Source organism: Oncorhynchus gorbuscha, linkage group LG11 (genome assembly GCF_021184085.1).
Source record: "Oncorhynchus gorbuscha isolate QuinsamMale2020 ecotype Even-year linkage group LG11, OgorEven_v1.0, whole genome shotgun sequence".
Taxonomy (NCBI): Eukaryota; Metazoa; Chordata; class Actinopteri; order Salmoniformes; family Salmonidae; genus Oncorhynchus; species Oncorhynchus gorbuscha.
Genome location: NC_060183.1, coordinates 42,721,227 through 42,741,377, shown reverse-complemented (window position 1 = coordinate 42,741,377; position 20,151 = coordinate 42,721,227). Strand labels below are relative to the sequence as shown.

At 41.5% G+C, this 20,151-nt stretch overlaps 1 protein-coding gene across 1 annotated transcript in view; it reads left to right on the top strand.

Annotated features, from left to right (window-relative positions):
• Positions 1 to 20,151, top strand: part of col27a1a (collagen, type XXVII, alpha 1a) — a 242,648-nt gene that overhangs the window by 191,826 nt on the left and 30,671 nt on the right. Inside the window, exons 44-46 of the mRNA XM_046369694.1 lie at positions 7,484 to 7,537; positions 14,497 to 14,550; positions 14,818 to 14,871. Of these exons, the coding sequence (XP_046225650.1) occupies positions 7,484 to 7,537; positions 14,497 to 14,550; positions 14,818 to 14,871 (162 nt within the window). The remainder of the gene's footprint in view (positions 1 to 7,483; positions 7,538 to 14,496; positions 14,551 to 14,817; positions 14,872 to 20,151) is intronic.

Here is a 20,151-nt window from a genome sequence, read left to right as displayed (position 1 = left end):
GCAGCATAAATACTGGAGGCTGAGACAGGAGGGTCAGGAGACAATACTGGGTAGTTTGGTTAACACCTAGTCTATGCAGGAATTCCAGAGTATGGAACCTGTATCTGATAGAGAATGGACTGTGAGGTGCGGCAATGGGAGTATGCAGGTTATCACAGTGTCTTGTGTTGTATGCATGGGTTTGGGAATTAACCTGGAAGAATCCATTGAAGGGTTTGGGTAGGCTGTTTGGGGGGTATTTGTACATGAAGGTGCATCATTTTGGTAAATTAAATGTTGTAGATATACAATATATTCAGTTTCTTAAACCAGAGGGACCGATGGAGCCAAGTAGTTAAAGGGGGTGGCTAGTCTTGTAAATTTATTTGGTGTGAAGAATAATTTGTGTAGGTAGGAAGCATACAGTATATGTACAGTCCTAGACAATATTGCAGTAAATGAGATATGGGTAAATTAATATGTAGTGTGGTATTAGGAAGCAAGCCTGATGAACCAAACCACTATTCGTTCTGATGATACTTTGCTGCAAACAAAATTAACATGATTTATAACTTTTTATCAATTGAAACACCTAGGAATCGAGTGGATGAAACCTGGTCCTATTCTATTGTTTGCTATTTCTTATTCTTACCAGTGAATACAATGAAGATAAATTAATCATCTTTAAATGTTAAAAAAATCTGGAACCATTCAGAAAACTTGGCCATGCCCGAGTTTGCTTCATTGATTAGCGAATCAAAATTCTAGAGTGATAAAATCATTAGCAAATAGAATGGGAATTACAGTAGAAGACAAAGTAGCAAGGACTTTGGATTGAACCCTGTGGAATGCAACAGAATATCTTGGCCCTGGTAGGTGCACAACCATTTGCATATACAAATTGTTCTCTATCATAAACATAATTATATAGCCATTTATATGTACAATCCTGAAAACTGTAATAATATTTCACGATCAACCATGTCGGATGCTTTTGATAAATCTAAAAAGATGCCAAGAGTGTATTCATTGTTGTTCAGGGCTGTAAAGATTTTATCCACAAGTTGTAAAAGAGACATCTGTGTGGTAGTGCTTATGAATTATGAACCATATTGGTGCTCATATAGAATAGTGTTGGTTTAAAAAAACATCATAGTACAGTTATTGGGCGATAATATGTAAAAGATCTTGGATCCCCAGATTTACAAAAATACATTAGTGGGAAGAACTATTTTTTAAAAATCACCCAGAACAAGAGTTACATTACTCCACAAATAAGTCCCCAATCAATACTTTAAATTGCCCAAACGGCACCAGAACATCAATATGAAATTTATATTATTCTAACAATACAGTGCATTAAAATACAGCAACCTCAAGAGTTACCCAATCCTCTGAACGGGTTAGGCAACTCAGATGCCTATACTTCAACAGCAAAGTTAGATTAGACAGAAATGTATGAAGTAGGGCCTTGTAAACAAAAAGGGAGTAATGTAGAGGTCTATGTTGTTGTCTGGACTTCCCTGAAGACCCGTAGACCTCTATATTACTTCCTTTTTGTTCACAAGGCTCTACTTCATGAACTTCTGTTAATGATAAGTATCAAAACTGTCACCTATAGGGCCTCCCGAGTGGCGTTTCTACAGACCTGGGTTCGATCCCAGGTGGCCGCAACAGTTGTCCTTGTCCCATTGCACTCTAGCGACGCCTTGTGGCAGGCTGGGTGCATGCACACTGACACCAGTTGTACGGTGTTTCCTCCAACACATTGGTGCGGTTGGCTTCCAGGTTAAGCGAGCAGTGCGGCTTGGCAGGGTCGTGTTTCGGAGGACGCATGGCTTTCGATATTCTCCTCTCCCGTATCCATACGGGAGTTGCAGCAATGGGACAAGACTGTAACTACCGTTTGGTCATCACACAATTTGGGAGAAAAAGGATAAAATTTACATTTAAAAAAAATAATGTTAATAAAAGCTTTCACCTGTAACGAAATGACGGGCACAATGGTAGATGGCATCCAAAGGTTTAGGAGAAGTAGCAGGTTGACTGAATAATCTGAACAATCTGTTTCTGTAGAAAAAGCCAACTTTAAAACTTAGCTTCTTAACCAGATCTACAGTATATATTTTTTAAATGTCAAATCCATATCAATCCAAATATTTACATGCAGGGTCACAGTCAGTTGAAGAGCAATCTTTTATTTTCTCCCCCTCTTTCATGGTATCCAATTGGAAGTTAGTCTTGTCTCAACGCTGCAACTCCCGTACAGACTAGGGAGAGGTCGAAGGCCGAGAGCCGTGCATCCTCCGAAACACAACCCAGCCAAGCCGCACTGCTTCTTGACACAATGCCCACTTAACCGGTAAGCCAGCCGTACCAATGTGTCGGAGGAAACACTGTGCAGCTGGCGACAGAAGTCAGCGAGCACTACGCCCGGCCCTCCAACAAGGAACTGTTAGAGCGCGATGGGACAAGGATATCCCAAGCCGGCCAAACCCTCCCCTAACGGGCCAATTGTGCACCGCCTCATGGGTCTCCTGGTCACGGCGACACAGACTGGGATCGAACCCGGGTCTGTAGTGACACCTCTAGCACTGTGATGCAGAGCCTTAGACTGCTGTGCCACTTGGGAGGCTCTAACATTATATCTTAAATGACTTTGGTGCAGGTCATGTTGTTTTTCACATTACCATCTCTAGGAAACACACACTATATGAAATCATATGTAAGTTTGTCACATCCACAGGATGCAGAAGTTGTAAAAGGTATAGTGAAATGGTTACTTGCATTGGGGAATCTTTTGTTTAGACATGTAGCTAGCTAAACATTGAACCATAATCCCAACTCATAATGTTACTACAATGCATGAATCTGCAGGTAGCTAAATATAACCAACCAGCTTCGATGTTAGCTAGCTCGCTGCCATTAGGCTATAACTAGCAATGCAAATGGATATGGCTAATAATATTAATCTAGCAATGCAAATGGATATATGAGAAAATACTAATAACTATTTTCAGGTCAGTTGAAGTCGGAAGTTTCTCCGCCAAATACATTTAGATGTTCAATTCATAGGGTCTTTCAAGTCACTTTATTTTAAGAATGGAAATGTCTGGAGAATGATTTATTTCAGCTTTTATTTCTTTCATCACATTCCCAAGGACATTCAGTGTTTCCAGTTTGTGTGTGCACAAGCATTTACATTTTCCCATCTTGATCTTTTCTTTTTATTGGCCAGTCTGAGATATGGCTTTTTCTTTGCAACTCTAAAACTAGACACTAATGTACTTGTTATTTTGCTCAGTTGTGCACCCACGCCTCCCACTCTATTGGTGTGCTGTGCCTTTTTTTCTGCACACATAGTTTTACGTGTTCCTTCCAAACAACTCAACTGTAGGTTCATCTGTCCACAGAATATTTTGCCAGTAGCACTGTGGAACCTGCACGTGCACCTTTGCAAACTTCAGACAAGCAGCTATGTTTTTTTGGAAAGCAGTTACTTCTTCCGTGGTGTCCATGAACATCATTCTTGTTTAGTGTTTTACATATCGTAGACTCATCAACGGAGATGTTAGCATATTCCAGAGATTTATGTAATGCTTTAACTGACACTAAGATTCTTCTTAACCTCATTAAGCATTCTGAGCTGTGCTCTTGTAGTCCACTTTGCAGGACAGCCACTCCTAGGGAGAGTAGCAACAGTGCTGAACTTTCTCCATTTATAGACAATTTGTCTTACCGTGACTGATGAACATCAAGGTGTCACGATCATCGTATTGAGGAGACCAAAGCGCAGCGTGATGTGAATACATCCCTTTAATGATAGATGAAAACAAACACAAAGTACACTAAACAAACAAAATATCAACACAACTGTGACCGCTATAAATACTGAGCACAAACATGCAACATCACATAGACAATAACCCACGAAATACCCAAAGAAGATGGCTGCCTAAATATGGTTCCCAATCAGAGACAACGATAAACAGCTGCCTCTAATTGAGAACCAATCTAGGCAACCATAGACATACATAAACACCTAGATGGTAAACAACCCCATAAACCTATAAACCCCTAGACAGTACAAAACACATACATCACCCATGTCACACCCTGACCTAACCAAAATATATAAAGAAAACAAAGAATACTCAGAGCAGGGCGTGACACAAGGCTTTTAGCGATACTTTTGTAACCCTTTCCAGCTTTATGCAAGTCAGCAATTCTTAATCTTAGGTCTTGGTTCACTTCATGCAAAGCTTCTTGTGAATAGCAAACTCAAATTTTGTGAGTGTTTTTTTAGGGCAAGGCAGCTCTAACCAACATCTCCAATCTTGTCTCATTGATTGGACTGCAGGTTATCTAACTCCTGGCTCCAATTAGCTTTGGGAGAAGTCATTAGTCTAGGGGTTCACATACTTTTCCCAACCTACACTGTGAATGTTTAAATGATGTATTCAATATAGACAAGATCAATATAGTCTAGTAAGCACCATTGAACAGCGACTGTGCAGGTGCCTTATTTTGCGCAGAGGGAGGGATCTCCCGTTTCACTTTGTTCATGGTGCTGGCCAGACTTCTTCTTTGTAAGCAGGTCCGACTGATGAGAGGAGGGACAAAGGGGGAAAACCATTCAAAAAAATGACACACCCTCCTAAAACTGGTTATAACTCCAGTACTGTTTGTGATGTTAAGATTCTAACAACAACAGTGTGTTATATAGACTATTTTAGGAAAAGTAAAGGACGTGGAGGGGTCATGACTTTAAAAATGTATGAGCAGTCAAAATGGATGATTTAACAGTTCTAGTATTTGTATTTATTATGGATCCTCTTCCTGGGGTCCTGCAAAATTAAGGCAGTTATACAATTTACGGTTACAGACCTATATCTATCCTCCCCTGCCTTTCTAAGGTCTTAGGCATGGAAAGCCTCCCATAGTCTGTTTAACAAACAGATCACAGTTCAAACCATTTCTAATCCCACTGTACCTTCTCCACTAAAGCAGATGTTCAATCTGGTTTACGGAACAGCTAGTGCTCTCAGCATGGTCATGGGTGTACCTCAGCCACCTGATATGTTCTTGTGCCTCAAGGTGGGGTTCTAAACAATATCTTAATTTTCCAGAGTGGCCATCACAATAAAAGACAGTAACTGTGCAGCCATATTCATCGATTTGGAAAACATTTTGGCCTGAAGTAGATGGTGGAAGGCTTTTGATTCTATGTCAATCACAGGCAGTTTGAAAAACATTCAAATTTATCGGCAGACTCAACAGCCTTGGTTTCTCAAATTACTGCCTCGCATGGTTCATCAACTACTTTTCAGACCGAGTTCAGTGTGTCAAATCGGAGGGCCTGTTGTCCGGACCTCTGGCAGTCTCTATGGTGATGCCACAGGTTTCTTTTCTCGACAGTACTGTGCAGCCGTATTCATCGACCTGGCCAAGGCTTTTGACTATGTCAATCACCACATTCTTATCGGGCTGAGTCCTGACCTCTGGCAGTCTCTATGGTGATGCCACAGGTTTCTTTTCTCGGGCTGAGTCTTTTCTCTGTATACATTAATGATGTTGCTCTTGCTGCTGGTGATTCTCTGATCCACCTCTAAGCAGATGACACCATTCTGTATACTTCTGGCACTTATTTGGACACTGTTAACTAACCTCCAGACTAGCTTCAATGCCAGACAACTCTCCTTCCGTGACCTCCAACTGCTCTTAAATGCAAGTAAAACTAAATGCATGCTCTTCAACCGATCGCTGCCCGCACCTGCCCGCCCATCCAGCATCACCACTCTGGACGGTTCTGACTTGAATATGTGGACAATTACAAATACCTAGGTGTCTGGTTAGACTGTAACTCTCCTTCCAGACTCACATTAACCATCTCCAATCCAAAATTAAATATAGAATCGGCATTCTATTTCACAACAAAGCATCCTTCACTCATGCTACCAAATATACCCTCGTAAAACTGACTATCCTACAGATCGTCGACTTCGGCGATGTCATTTATAAAATAGCCTCCAACACTCTGCTCAGACAATTGGATGCAGTCTATCACAGTGCCATCCGTTTTGTCACCAACGCCCCATATATTACCCACCACTGTGACCTGTACGCTCTCGTTGGCTGGCCCTCGCTTCATATTCATCGCCAAGCCCACTGGCTCCAGGTCATCTATAAGTCTTTGCTAGGTAAAGCTCCACCTTAGCTCACTGGCCACCATAGCAGCACCCACCCGTAGCATGCGCTCCAGCAGGTATATTTCAATGGTCACTCCCAAAGCCTATTCCTCCTTTGTCCGCCTTTCCTTCCAGTTCTCTGCTGCCACAATCACTGAAGCTGGAGACTCATATCTCCCTCACTAACTTTAAGCATCAGCTGTCAGAGCAGCTCTCAGATCACTGCATCTGTACATAACCCAGCTGTAAATAGCCCATCCAACTACCTCATCCCCATATTGTTATTTAACATTTGTTTTGCTCCTTTTCACCCCAGTATCTCTACTTGCACATTGATCTTCTGCACATCTATCACTCCAGTGTTTAATTGCTAAATTGTAATTATTTAGCCTCTATGGCCTATTTTCTTACCTCTCTAAATTTACCTCATTTGCACACACTCTATATAGATTTTTTTTCCTAACTCTGTGTTGTTTGTGTTGCACTGCTTTGCTTTATCTTGGCCGGGTCGCAGTTGTACATGAGAACTTGTTTTCAACTGGCCTACCGGGTTAAATAAAGGTGAAATAAAAAAGGTTTACAGAACCCATCTGCTACTCTCTTACTCAGTCTAACAACGGGAAAGCAAATTACATGTTATTGTTTGAAGAAAAGGTCACACTTAAAAAGCACTTGAACACAATCATGTCCGACCCATGTCCGACCCATGTCCGACCCATGTCCGACCCATGTCCGACCCATGAGCACATTAATGCCCCAATTGCCACGCTCCCCTGGTATGACACCTCTGACGAAGTGTGCTTAATGCTACCTTTGAAGTTTGACTGAGTTGCAATCCACCCCCAAATAATATGTCTTCAGTTATTGATATCAGATCAGGTATAGTTTAAAACTAGCTGGTTAAAATATTTATAAAATCTAAGAAGTGGGGGTGTTGTTTTTATCTACAGTATTATCTTATGATTTTATGCTGTGTTAAAATGAAGTGAATCTGAATGTCTATCCCAGCTTTATTTACTAAACATGGCATTAAAGTTGATGATAGCAAATAATTGTATCTGTCTGAGCTATTTAGCACTCGGCTAGTTTGTTCTGCCTTTGCTTGTCATGTTCCTTACTGGTTGGGGGCTGCTAGAGGCTCCGTGTTCTCCCAGCAAGTTTTTAGAACATTATGGTGTAGTAATACTATAGTGCAACCGGTTTCAACACATTACAGGCATACCAACTATACAGTACTCTCCTCATGCATGTCTTTTTGTATTACTGTCCTGTTGCATACGTTATATTGTAGCTGACAATGTTTTACTGTTCCTAAGGGGCAACAAGGTGTGGACGGAGGGAGAGGCAAACCTGGAGCCCCTGGACAACCTGTGAGTGTGGATCTGTTGAAGCTATGATTTACACATCAATATGTATTTACATTTTACATTGCAAACATGGGATTGTGCACCCATGCATGCCTGCAAATCATTGGCATTAATGAGCCAAATCAGTCATAACTGTACTGTATAGAAATGCATTGTGCAACAAGGAGTATAGAATATACAGCATGAATACACCACAAAAACCTGTATTCTTAAAAACAAACTGTTTTATAGATTTTTACATTGTGACTGCGCAGACACAACAAACATATTTCTCATTTGTACAAAATAAAATAATCAACCTACCCCCGAGCCCAAATGTGCTTGGACCAACACACCATAGAGCCATCAACACAGAGAATAGTGAGGCGCTGGATTTACGAGGCAGACTCTATGCTGCGCGATTGCTTTGAGGATATTGATTGGAATATATTAATAGATTCATCCACCCAGGACTCATTAATCAACATTGACAAATATACTGTACATCGTCAGTCTCAGGCTTCATTAGGAAATGTGTTGATGATGATCCACAAGAACAATCCGGACATACCCCAAACAAAAACCCTGAATGAACGAGAGAGATAACCGTACAATGCTGAGAGCTCGTACTGCAGCAGAACGAACCCTGATGACTTGGCGGGGCACGACGCATAATCCATTGGGGACGCAAAGAGACTATAGAGATTCAAACTTGAATTGATGTTCGACAACTGACTACAGACTATTACAGATTAAAAAGGCAAATCCAGCTGTGCAGTCCCCACTGACGCTTCCCTCCCAGACAAGCTTAACACATTCTATGATCGCTTCAAGGCAGACAATATAGAGCCATCCAGGAAGAGTCTCGCTGCTCCGGATGTCCAGGTGCTTTCGCTCTACGAGGCTTATGTGAGGAAACCTCTCAAAAGAGTGAATACTTACAAAACCGCCGGCCCAGATGGCATCCCTGGCCGCGTCCCCAGAGTGAAGTCTTCTCTGACATCTCTCAACCTGTCCATTTCTCAGGCTGTAGTCCCCACCTGCTTTAAGGAGACCAACATCACCACCACTCTTGTCAAGAGGGCACAACAGCGTCTCTACTTCATAAGGTGGCTGAAGAAATTTGTCATACCGCCCCAGGTCCTCTCCAAATACTACCACTAAACCATCGAGAGCGTCCTGAATGGTTGCATCGTGGTCTGGTACGGGAATTGCTCCGCTCATGACTGCAAGGTCCTCCAGCGGGTGGTGAACATTACTGGGACCGTGCTCCCACCCATCCAGTGCATATACTTGAAACAGGTCTTGAGGAAGGCAGGCAGCATCATCAAGGACCCCAAACACCCCGGCAACGAGCTGTTCTCCCCTTTACCATCAGGCAGACTGAGTCGGGGCATGAGGTTTGATATTTCCAAGACATCCAACTGCTGAACACTTGAACTGGACTGACCACCTGCTCTGATTCTCCGCCACTTAGCACACACTCACACAGGCATACATACACATACAGTTGAAGTCCGAAGTTTAAAAACACTTAGGTTGGAGTCATTAAAACTTGTTTTTCGACCACTCCACAAATTTCTTGTTAACAAACTATAGTTTTGGCAAGTCGGTTAGGACAAAAGTAATTTTCACATACACTAAGTTGACTGTGCCTTTTATACAGCTTGGAAAATTCCAGAAAATTATGTCATGGCTTTATAAGCTTCTGATAGGCTAAATAATATCATTTCAGTCAATTGGAGGTGTACCTGTGGATGTATTTCAAGGCCTACCTTCAAACGCAGTGCCTCTTTGCTTGACATCATAGGAAAATCTAAAGAAATCAGCCAAGACCTCAGAAAATAAATTGTAGACCTTCACAAGTCTGGTTCATCCTTGGGAGCAATTTCCAAACCCCTGAAGGTACCATGTTCACCTGTACAAACAATTGCATGCAAGTATAAACCCCATGGGACCACCAGCCATCATACCTCTCAGGAAGGAGATGCGTTCTGTTTCCTGGAGATTAATGGACTTTGCTGCAAAAAGTGCAAATCAATCCCAGAACAACAACATAGGACCTTGTGAAGATGCTGGAGGAAACAGGTACAAAGGTATCTATATCCACAGTAAATCGAGTCCTATATCGACATAACCTGAAAGGCCGCTCAGCAAGGAAGAAGCCACTGCTCCAAAACCGCCATAAAAAAGCCAGAATACGGTTTGCAACTGCACATGGCGACAAGATCATACTTTTTCGAGAAATGTCCTCTGGTCTGATGAAGCAAAAATAGAACTGTTTTGCCATAATGACCATCGTTATGTTTGGAGGAAAAAGGTGGTGGCATGCAACTCGATGAACACCATCCCAACCGTGAAGCACGGGGGTGGCAACATCATGTTGTGGGGATGCTTTGCTGCAGGAGGGTCTGGTGCACTTCACAAAATAGATGGCATCATGAGGGAGTAAAATGATATAGATATATTGAAGCAACATCTCAAGACATCAGTCAAGAAGTAAAAGCTTGGTCGCAAATGGGTCTTCCAAATGGACAATGACCCCAAGCATACTTCCAAAGTTGTGGCAAAATGGACAACAAAGTAAAGGTATTGGAGTGGCCATCACAAAGCCCTGACCTCAATCCTATAGAAAATGTGTGGGTAGAACTGAAAAAGTGTGTGCGAGCAAGGAGGGTCTTCTAAATTGACATGAGTCTTCCAAATGGACAATGACCCCAAGCATACTTCCAAAGTTGTGGCAAAATGGCTGAAGGACAACAAAGTCAAGGTATTGGAGTGGCCATCACAAAGCCTTGACCTCAATCCCATAGAAAATCTGTGGGCAAAACTGAAAAAGTGTGTGCGAGCAAGGAGGCTTACAAACCTGACTCCGTTACACCAGCGCTGTCTGGAGGACCTAGCCAAAACTCACCCAACTTATTGTGGGAAGCTTGTGGAAGGCTACCTGAAAATTTGATCCAAGTTAAACAATTTAAAGGCAATGCTACCAAATACTAATTGGGTGTATGTAAACTTCTGACCCACTGGGGATGTGATGAAAGAAATAAAAGCTGAAGTGAATCATTCTCTAAACTGAGTTTAATTAAATGTATTTGGCTAAGGTGTATATAAACTTCCGAATTCAACTGTATACATTCATGCCAGACTCTTCCCCAATACCCTTGTAAATATTGGACTATAAATTGTGCATTTCTGTAATTTACTTATGCTAAGATGTATTATTCTATTCTCCTGTCATTTAGTTTATGTTCATAACTCTTATCTTTTATTATTTCTTATTGTTGTTTCATTGTCGAGAAGGAACCTGCAAGTAAGAATTTCGCTAGGCAATGTATTCCATGTGTCTCCCTTAAAACCTTAAAATTGAAAGCTATCCACCCATGTACCCACCCTCGAATTCTGCATGGGGTCTTGGGCCCAAATAAATTGTAAATGACAGACATGGAAGCTCTGCTTCTAGCTCCTAAGCAACTTTGCAGTATTTTGTTTTTCTGTGTTATATCTTACATTATTAGCCCAAAAGTTTTTTGCGTTAATACATGCAGCCAGAAATAACTTTTGGATATCAGAGCGGAGGTAACTCACCAGCATTACGACCAGAAATACAATTTTCCCGAATTGGATACTATGTTCCTACCCCCCAGGGCAATTTAACTCATCCCACAGGCTGCTCCTCACAGCCAGCGGAGAAGACATAATCGGAGTGGACTTCTAGTCCGACTCAGGAGGAATGCACACCATCCACCACTTCCGAGTATATTACTCGCTAATGTTCAGTCCCTGGACATTAAAGTAGATGAGCTCAGGGCGAGGATCTACTTCCAGATCGACATCAGGGACTGTAACATACTCTGTTTCACAAAATCATGGCTCTCTCCGGATATACTGTCCCCGTCCATACAGCCAGTTGAGTTCTCAGAACATCGCACAGAAAGGAATAAAGGACTTTCCGGGAAGAAGAAAGGGGTATTGTATGTTTCATGATTAACTACTCATGGTGGGATGTGATAACGTACAGGAACTCAAGTCCTTTTGCTCACCCGACTTAGAATACCTCACAATCAAATGCAGACCGTATTACAGCCCAAGATATTTCTCTTCGGTTATTGTCACAGCTATTTACATTTCCACTCAAGCCGATACCACTATGGCCCTCTAGGAACTACACTGGACTTTATGCAAACTGGAAACCACATATCCTGATGCCGCATTTATTGTAGTTGTGGATTTTAACAAAGCAGATTTGAGGAAAACACTATCAAAGTTCTATCAACACATTGCCTGTAGTACTCGCGCATCAAAAACTCTCGACCACTGTCACTGACCACCCGTGCTAAGGTATGTTCAACGTTGGTCTGACCAATCAGAATCCATGCTTCAAGTTTGATTTGATCATGCGGACTGGGATCTGTTCTGGGTTACCTGTGAGAATAACAATGACGATGGACACAGTGACTGAGTACATCAGGAAGTGTATAGGTGAGGTTGTTCCTACTGTGACTATTAAAACCTACCCAAAGCATAAAACATGGATAGATGGCAGCATTCGCACAAAACTGAAAGGATGAACAACCGTATTTAACCAATCAAAGTGACTGGGAAAATGGTTGAATACAAACATTGTAGTTATTCCCTCCGTCAGGCAAACAAACAGGCAAAACGCCAGTACAGAGACAAAGTGGAGTCGCAATTCAACAGCTCAGACACGAGACGTATGCGGCAGGGGCTACAGACAATCACGGAAATATCAGCCACGTCGCAGACACCGACATCTTACTCCCAAACAAGCTAAACACCTTCGCCCGCTTTGAGGATAACATAGTGCCACCGATGCGGCCCGCTCCCAAGGACTGTGGGCTCTCATTCTCCGTGGCCGACGTGAGTAATACATTTAAACGCGTTAGCCCTCGCAAGGCTGCCAGCCCAGACAGCATTCCTAGCCGCATCCTCAGAGCATGCTCACACCAGCTGGCTTGAGTGTTTATGGACATATTCAATCTCTCCCTATCCCATTCTGCTGTCCTCCCTTGCTTCAACATGTCCACCATTGTTCCTGTACCCAAAAAAGCAAAGGTAACTGAGCTAAACGACTACCGCCCTGTAGCACTCACTTCCGTCATCATGAAGTGCTTTGAGAGACTAGTCAAGGACCATATCACCTCTGCCTTACCTGACACCCTAGACCCACTTCAACTTGCATACTACCCCAATAGATCCACAGACGATGCAATCGCCACCACACTGCACACTGCCCTGTCCCATCTGGACAAGAGGAATACCTATGTAAGAATGCTTTTCATTGACTATAGCTCAGCATTCAACACCATAGTACCCTCCATGCTAATCATCAATCTTGGGGCCCTGTGCCTTAACCCCGCCCTGTGCAATTGGGTTCTGGACTTCCTGATGGGCTGCACTCAGGTGGTGAAGGTAGTAATCAACACCTCCACTTCGCTGATCCTCTACACTGGAGCCCCCCAAGGCTGCATGCTCAGCCCCCTCTGTGTGGCCATGCACGTCTCCAACTCAGTCATCAAGGTTACAGACAGCACAACAGTAGTAGACCTGATTACCAACATTGACGACGCAGCTTATAGGTAGGAGGTAAGAGCCCTGGCGGAGTTGTGCCAGGAAAACAACCTCTCCATCAATGTCAACAAAACTAATGAGCTGATCGTGGACTTCAGGAGACAGCATGGGGAGCACCCCCCTATCCACATCAATGAGACCGCAGTGGAGAAGGTGAAAATGGAAAATCTGAAATGGTCCACCCTTACAGACAGTGTTATGAAGAACGCGCAACAGCACCTGTTCAAACTCAGGAGGCCGAAGAAACTTGGCTTGGCCCCTAAGACCGTCTTTTACAGATGCACAATTGAAAGCATTCTGTCGGGCTATATCACAGCCTGGTACGCCCTCAACCGCAGGGCTCTTCAGAGGGTGGTCCTATCTGCCCAACGCATCACCGGGGACACACTGCCTGCCCTCCAGGACACTTACAGCACCTGATGTCAAAGGAAGGCCAAAAAGATAATCAAGGACATCAACCACCCAAGCCACGACCTGTTCATCCTGCTATCATCCAAACCAGAAGGCGAGATCAGTACAGGTGCATCAAAGCTGGGACCGAGAGACAGAAAAACAGCTTCTATCTCTAGATCATCAGACTTAAATAAGCATCACTAGCCAGCTGGCTACCACCCGGTTCCTCAAACCTGCACCTTAGAGAGTGCTGCCCTATGTACATAGACATGGAATCACTGGTCACATGAATAATGGAACACTAGTCACTTTAAACATACTGCTTTACTCATTTCATATGTATATACTGTATTCTACTGTATTTTAGTTAATGCCATTCCAAAGTTGCTCATCCTAATATTTATATATTTTTTAATTCCGTTATTTTACTTTGAGATTTGTGTGTATTGTTCTGATCTGTTAGATACTACTGCATTGTTGGAGCTAGGAACACGAGCATTTCGCTACACCCGCAATAACATTGGATAAATATGTGTACAGTATGTGACAAATAACATTTGATCCGATTTGACTGTTGTTCTCCAAATGTCTTGCTAGACACCTTCACTCTGTTCCTATTTCCAAATGGTCAAATTTCCAAACCAGGAAGGTCAAAATAGATTCTATATAAATAAAAGGTCTTTGAAACTGTTATTGATTCAAATAAAATGAAATACAATTTTATTTGTCACATGCACCTTATTACCAGCAACGCGGTTTAGAAAATATTGACAAAATACACTAAAGTATAAAAAGTAACACAATAGAATAATAATAACGAATGGGTACCGGTAGCGAGGCAATGTCTAGGAGTACAGGTTAGTCGAGGTCATTTACTTGTGTTGGCGTTAGAACTATAAATATACTATCTTCATTGGTCCTCTTAATAATGGTATACTTGTTGCTGTTCATCAAGTCTGCCTATCCTTTATCTGATGTTGACTGATCTGATGTCCTAGGGACATCCAGGACCTCATGCACAACACGGGCCCAAAGGATCCAAAGGAGATCAAGTAAGGATGTTAAAAGTTATCACCATATTTGTTGCACCACCTAAACATTGCATAGTCTTTGTGTTTGTGTGTGTCTGTGAACTGTGCAGATAGTGCACATTTATCCACTTATGACCCTGACGCCTAACTATACACAACTCATACATGAGCATTAGCCATTCTCATGCCATTTTGACAGGGCCTTTTGCCATTTCTATGTGAATTTAGTGTTTTTTTTCTGTTTTTCTCTCTCACTCTCTCTTTCACTCTATTTCATTGTCTGTTTAGGGTCAGAAAGGCAAACTCGGTCAGAGAGGAGAATCTGGAAGCAGAGGATCGCTGGTAAGGAGTAGATTTCTCTCTGGTCCTGTCTCTAGTCCACGACTGATTATGTTACCAGCGTTTTGTTCAGTCTTCATATATCACAGCATGCTGGATTTTGGGGAAATGCTTGGACATGACCTCGTGTTTTCTAAAGGTTTTCATGATCTTCAAAACTTGAGTGGTACAAAAACAGCATAGATAGAACTGCCATAGTTTGCTAACATTCAAATCAGAGTTTGGATGTGCATCTCACCTTGATTTCAATTGCACTCTTTGTCAGACGTCACTTATATAGCATCAGCTTTTTAAAAACCTAAACCAACTCATGAGCGGGTTTCAGAAGATATAAATCATAATGGATCAAGCAATATAAGCCACAATCTTTACACATAAGCATATTATTATAAAACATGAATTCACCATACTAGCCTACTTTGACATAGGCCTAATGTAAAAACAATTTTGAAAGAATTGGAACCTACAAAGGCTTACTGTAGATTCAATCAGTTCAGCGTTAACCCGTGATAACTGTCACCTACATATCAGATGATTGTTTTCATTTAGGCGATATGTCAGAGGTGTAACTGCGTTGGAGCTGTGAAATTGGTGAGTGGCTGCACTTGTGGCCATTTCCACTAAGCCACACTGATCCCACTCAAATTAGAAGTTCAGAACAAGAAAGTGTAAGGTACAGTGAGGGGAAAAAAGTACTTGATCCCCTGCTGATTTTGTACGTTTGCCCACTGACAAAGAAATGATCAGTCTATAACTTTAATGGTAAGTTTATTTAAATAGTGAGAGACAGAATAACATTAAAAAAATCCAGAAAAACACATGTCAAAAATGTTATAATTTGAAACAGAAAACAATCACCCACACCACACAGGTGTGAAAAGGCTACCTAAGTATGATTCTCAATCAGAGACAACGAACGACACCTGTCTCTGTTTGAGAACCATACCAGGCCAAACACAAAACCACAATATAGAAAAACGAACACAGACTACCCACCCATCTCACACCCTGACCATACTAAAACAAAGACATAACAAAAGAACTATGGTCAGAACGTGACAAGTATTCATTTATCCTATTTTGTTTCATTACAACCTGTTTTTATTTGGATTTCATGTAACGGACATACACAAAATAGGTGAAGTGAAATTTAACAAATTACTTGTTTCAAAATATAAAAATAAGAAAAATTAAAAGTGGTGCGTGTATGTGTGTTTACCCCCTTTGCTATGAAGCCCCTAAATAAGATTTGGTGCAACCAATTACCTTCAGAAGTCACATAATTACTTAAAGTCCACCTCTGTGCAATCTTAAGTGTCACATGATCTGTCACATGATCTCCGTATATATACACCGGTTCTGAAAGGCCCCAGAGTCTGCAACACTACTAAGCAAGGGGCACCACTAAGCAAGCGGCACTATGAAGACCAAGGAGGTCTCCAAGCAGGTCAGGGACAAAGTTGTGGAGAAGTACAATTCAGGGTTGTGTTATAAAAAATCCATTATTAAAGAAATGGAAAGAATATGGCACCACCACAAACCTGCCAAGAGAGGTCAGCCCACCAAACCTCACGGACCATGCAAGGAGTGCATTAATCAGAGGCAAAAAAGAGGCCAAAGATAACCCTGAAGGAGCTGCAAGGCTCCACAGCGGAGATTGGAGTATCTGTCCATAGGACCACTTTAAGCTGTACACTCCACAGAGCTGGTCTTTATGGAAGAGTGGCCAGAGTCCCCACAGTGAAGCATGGTGGTGGCAGCATTATGCTGTTGGGATGTTCTTCATCGGCAGGGACTGGGAAACTGGTCAGAATTGAAGGAATGATGGATGGGGCTAAATACAAGGAAATTCTTGAAGGAAACCTGTTTCAGTCTTTCAGAGATTTGAGACTGGGACGGAGGTTCACCTATATATATTTAGCATCTTCAAAGTGGTAGGCATGTTGTGTAAATTAAATTAAACAAATCCCCCAAAAGGCAACAAAATAAGAAAAATGCCAAGGGGGTGAATACTTTCGCAAGCCACTGTACATCTCACATTCCAGTGTTCAAACTTGTAGACAAGGCTGCACAGGATTTCTACTAATGTGACTAGCCAATGGCAATCTCCGCTTTAGGTGTAATGCCGAGATGTTGTTTTGACAGCTATAATGCAGTTCCGGCTAGCGCGTGTTAGCTAGCGCGAATCTGATTGAATCTAGCCCGTAGACTTATATTCGGCTGTGCCATACCAATCCATTTTGGTGACAGATTTTCTTGATAATCAACTCTAAATAAAGCAAAGTCAGCTAAATACGGTAGCTTACCTGTCCACCTTCACACCGCATTTTCCCATTTCCCCATAATTGAGAGGTTTCATTCCTAAACACTATGTCCACAATTTTTTCACATTTGTATTTTTTCATCAGAAATGAATACTTAGGGGTCCTTTATGTTGTTATGTTAATTTTTACTGTTCTCAGATTTTTCATTCATAGATTTTAGATATACAGTTGAAGTCGGAAGTTTACATACACTTAGGTTAGAGTCATTAAAACTAATTTTTCAACCACTCCACAAATTTCTTGTTAACCTGTTGCGACGAGCAATCCCGTATCCTGGAGCGTAATCATAGCCTCAAGCTCATTACCATAACGCAACGTAACTATTCATGAAAATCGCAAATGAAATTAAATAAATATATTGGCTCACAAGCTTAGCCTTTTGTTAACAACACTCATCTCAGATTTTCAAAAAATGCTTTTCAACCATAGCTACACAAGCATTTGTGTAAGAGTATTGATAGCTAGCATAGCATTAAGCCTAGCATTCAGCAGGCAACATTTTCACAAAAACAAGAAAAGCATTCAAATAAAATCATTTACCTTTGAAGAACTTCTGATGTTTTCAATGAGGAGACTCTCAGTTAGATAGCAAATAGCAAGTTTTTCCAAAAATATTATTTGTGTAGGAGAAATTGCTCCGTTTTGTTCATGACATTTGGCTGAGAAAACCCCGAAATTCAGTCATTAAAACGCGAACTTTTTTCCAAATTAACTCCATAATATCGACAGAAACATGGCAAACGCTGTTTAGAATCAATCCTCAAGGTGTTTTTCACATATCTATTCGATGATAAATCACTCGTGGCAGTTTGGTTTCTCCTCTGTTCAAAATGGAAACATGCACGCACCTGGAGATTACACAATAGTTTTGACAGCGGACACCTGGTAAATGTAGTCTCTTATGGTCAATTTTCCAATGATATGCCTACAAATACGTTACAATGCTGCAAACACCTTGGGGGAAATGACAGAAAGTGTAGGCTCTCTCCTTGCGCATTCACAGCCATATCAGGAGACATTGGAACACAGCGCCTCAAATCTGGCTCACTTCCTGTATGAAATTTCATCTTGGTTTCGCCTGTAGCATGAGTTCTGTGGCACTCACAGACAATATCTTTGCAGTTTTGGAAACGTCAGTGTTTTTTTTCCAAAGCTGTCAATTATATGCATAGTCGAGCATCTTTTCGCGACAAAATGTCTTGTTTAAAACCGGAACGTTTTTCATCCAAAAATGAAATACTGCCCCCAGAGGTTCAAGAGGTTAACTTCTCTAGGGTCTGTGGGACGCTACCGTCCCACCTGGCCAACATCCAGTGAAATTGCTGCCGCCAAATCCATAAACAGAAATACTCATTATAAAAATTTATGAAACATACAAGTGTTATACATGGGCTTAAAGATAAACTTCTTGTTAATCCAACCACTGTGTCAGAATTCAAAAATACTTTACGGCGAAAGCAAACCATGCGATCTGAGAACAGCGCCCAGCAGACAAATCATTACAACCAGTAACCAGCCATGTAGACGAGTAACAAAAGTCAGAAATAGCGATAAAATTAATCACTTACATTTGATGATCTTCATATGGTTACACTCACAAGACTCCCAGTTACCCAATAAATGTTTGCTTTGTTTGATCAAGTCCGTCTTTATGTAATAAAAACTCTGTTTTGTTAGCGCATTTTGTTCAGTAAAACACTGTCTCAAACAACAGCCGGTGAAATTGCAGAGCGTGAAACTCAACAAAACAGAAATTCTCATAATAAACATACATAAAAGATACAAATGTTATACACAAGTTTAAAGATAAAATTATTGTTTATCCAACTGCTGTGTCAGATTTCAAAAAGGCTTTACGGTGAAAGCTAACCATGTGATTATCTGAGAACAGCCCCTATCAGACAAATCATTACAAACAGTTAGCAGCCAAGAAGAGGAGTAACAAAAGTCAGAAATGGCGATAAAATGTATTACTTACCTTTGTTGATCTTCATATGGTTACACGCCGAAGACTCCATTTCACACAATAAATGTTTGTTTTGTTTGATAATGTCCCTCTTTAAGTCCAAAAACCTCAGTTTTGTTGGTGCGTTTTGTTCAATATTCCATTGGAACAAAGCGCGGTCACAAAAGACAGACAAAAAAATCTAAAAAGTTCCCTAAAGGTTTGTAGAAACATGTCAAAGGATGTTTATACTCAAACCTCAAGTTCTTTTTGTCATAAATAATAGATAATATTTCAACCGGACAAAAGCTTCATCAATAGATAAGGAAAAACAAGAAAGGTGCGCTTCCCGTCGTGCGCTGGCTTCACGTCTGGAAATTTCCACTGTCCACTACTTGAATGTGCTGTTTCTCCATGATTTTTCAGAGTTAAAGCCTGAAACAATGCCATAAGACTGGCCACATGTTGTAGAAGGCATAGAGATTGTTAACTGCGTCATAAGTCTTTGTATGGTGTATAGGCTTTCAATGGAAAAACAGGCATTTCAAAATAAAGGTGCTTCTGGATGGATTTTCCTCAGGTTTTCGCCTGTCTGTTATACTCAGACATTATTTTAACAGTTTCGGAAACGTTAGTGTTTTCTATCCAAATCTACCAATTATAAGCATATCCTAGCTTCTGGACCTGAGTAGCAGGCAGTTTACTTTGGACACGCTTTTCATCCAAAATTTCAAATGCTGCCCCCTACCCTAGTTGGGTTAAGGTACCACGTTTATCTGTAAAAACAATAGTACGCAAGTATAAACACCATGGGACCACGCAGCCATCATACCACTCAGGAAGGAGATGAACGTACTTTGGTGCGAAAAGTGCAAATCAATCCCAGAACAACAGCAAATGACCATGTGAAGATGCTGGAGGAAACCGGTACAAAGGTAACTATATCCACAGTAAAACGAGTCCTATATCGACATAACCTGAAAGGCCGCTCAGCAACGAAGAAGCAACTGCTCC